This window comes from Channa argus, chromosome 24 (assembly GCF_033026475.1).
Source record: "Channa argus isolate prfri chromosome 24, Channa argus male v1.0, whole genome shotgun sequence".
In the NCBI taxonomy this organism is placed as follows: domain Eukaryota; kingdom Metazoa; phylum Chordata; class Actinopteri; order Anabantiformes; family Channidae; genus Channa; species Channa argus.
In genome coordinates, this window is record NC_090220.1 from 1924092 (window position 1) to 1925839 (window position 1748).

Genomic DNA, 1748 nt, shown 5'->3' on the forward strand with positions numbered 1-1748 from the left:
TTAGTTGACTCAGTGATGACATACATGAGAAGCAGCAATCAATACTTTATAGATTTTGTGGCCATCTATCCATCCCTTATCTTGACCGCTTATCCTGTTAATAGGTGCTGGAGCCTAGTCTAACTGTCATTGGGGGATAAGGGGGAGAACACTCTAGACCAGGTGCCAGTATATTGCAGAGCTGTCATATAGAGACAAATAACACACTCACATTTAGCCATCAGGTTTGAACCCATGACCTGATTCTGATCACAGATTTTATGGTACTAATCGCAACTGCGACTAAATGATCTCATCTGGAGGCATTGTTCAGCTAAAATCAGAGATATTTTGATAAGTTTAATGGCATTTACATCAATGTACTACTGTTATATCAATTAAAAGATGGTAAATGAATGGTCAGAGTTTATCGACTTTTTTTTTACCTAAACCACATTTCTTTTCCTAAGCTTAATCAAGTAATACAGTTGGATGCAGAAGTTGGCATCATCTTATTTTGAAATTTCAGAAAGATTACATTTTTATTTTCATCAGCATTATATATTAAATGCTCACTGAGCTAGAAAAAAATAGTTCTTAATGAGATAATATAAAAAGGAGGGGTGCAAACTTTTGCACAAATATAATTTATATAATTTTATTATAACTGTGTTTAGATATTCTCCTTGAGCATTTTTGTTCGATAAGAACATTTGTACTAGCTAAATATGCAGTAGGGCAGCATTGGGGACAACTGCTTAGTGCTACCACCTCACAGCTAGAAGGTTGTGGGTCCCTGGTCCCTGGTTCTGGGTCCCTGGCTGTGGGTCCCTGGTTCTGGGTCCCTGGCTGTGGGTCCCTGGCTGTGGGTCCCTGGTCCCTGGTCCCTGGTTGTGGGTCCCTGGTCGTGGGTCCCTGGTTGTGGGTCCCTGGTCCCTGGTTGTGGGTCCCTGGTCCCTGGCTGTGGGTCCCTGGTCCCTGGCTCTGGGTCCCTGGTCCCTGGTTCTGGGTCCCTGGCTGTGGGTCCCTGGTCCCTGGCTGTGGGTCCCTGGTCCCTGGCTGTGGGTCCCTGGTCCCTGGTTGTGGGTCCCTGGTCCCTGGTTGTGGGTCCCTGGTTGTGGGTCCCTGGTCCCTGGCTGTGGGTCCCTGGTCCCTGGCTGTGGGTCCCTGGCTGTGGGTCCCTGGTCCCTGGCTGTGGGTCCCTGGTCCCTGGTTGTGGGTCCCTGGTTGTGGGTCCCTGGTCCCTGGTTGTGGGTCCCTGCTCCCTGGCTGTGGGTCCCTGGTCCCTGGCTGTGGGTCCCTGGCTGTGGGTCCCTGGTCCCTGGCTGTGGGTCCCTGGTCCCTGGCTAGCCTTTCTTTCTCTGGGTACTCTGCTTTCTTCCCTTATTGCAAAGACATGCATGTTAGATTAACTGGTGACTCTTAATTGCACACACATGTAAATGGTTGTCTGCATACAGTATGTCTCTCTGTGTTGGCCCTGAGACACACTGGAGACCTGTCCAGGATGTACCCCGCCTTTTACCCCATGACAGCTGGGATAGGCTCCAGTCCCCCTGCAACCCTAAACATGATAGGTGGTTACAGATAATGGATGTATGGATGAATGTGAATTATTATTATATTATGTTTAGGGTACATTTTTTTCCATCTTCTTAACATTAAAGTGGCAGGTAAGGGGATACAAATTAAGCCTAAAGCTAGCAATAATGCATATTCAGCAATTTCTGATAAAAAAAAAAACAATTGAACTCCATGAATTAAATTAC

At 46.9% G+C, this 1748-nt stretch overlaps 1 protein-coding gene across 1 annotated transcript; it reads right to left on the bottom strand.

Moving 5' to 3' along the window:
- Positions 1-757: 757 nt before the first annotated feature.
- On the bottom strand, positions 758-1381 carry LOC137109287 (proteoglycan 4-like). Its single transcript, XM_067494895.1, has one exon. It carries the CDS (start codon positions 1379-1381, stop codon positions 758-760), a length of 624 nt encoding a protein of 207 aa, XP_067350996.1.
- Between the last annotated feature and the right edge of the window lie 367 nt (positions 1382-1748).

Bases quoted from the DNA above. Each gene is read 5' to 3' on its own strand.
- LOC137109287 (XM_067494895.1), bottom strand. From the start codon at position 1,381: ATGCATGTCTTTGCAATAAGGGAAGAAAGCAGAGTACCCAGAGAAAGA.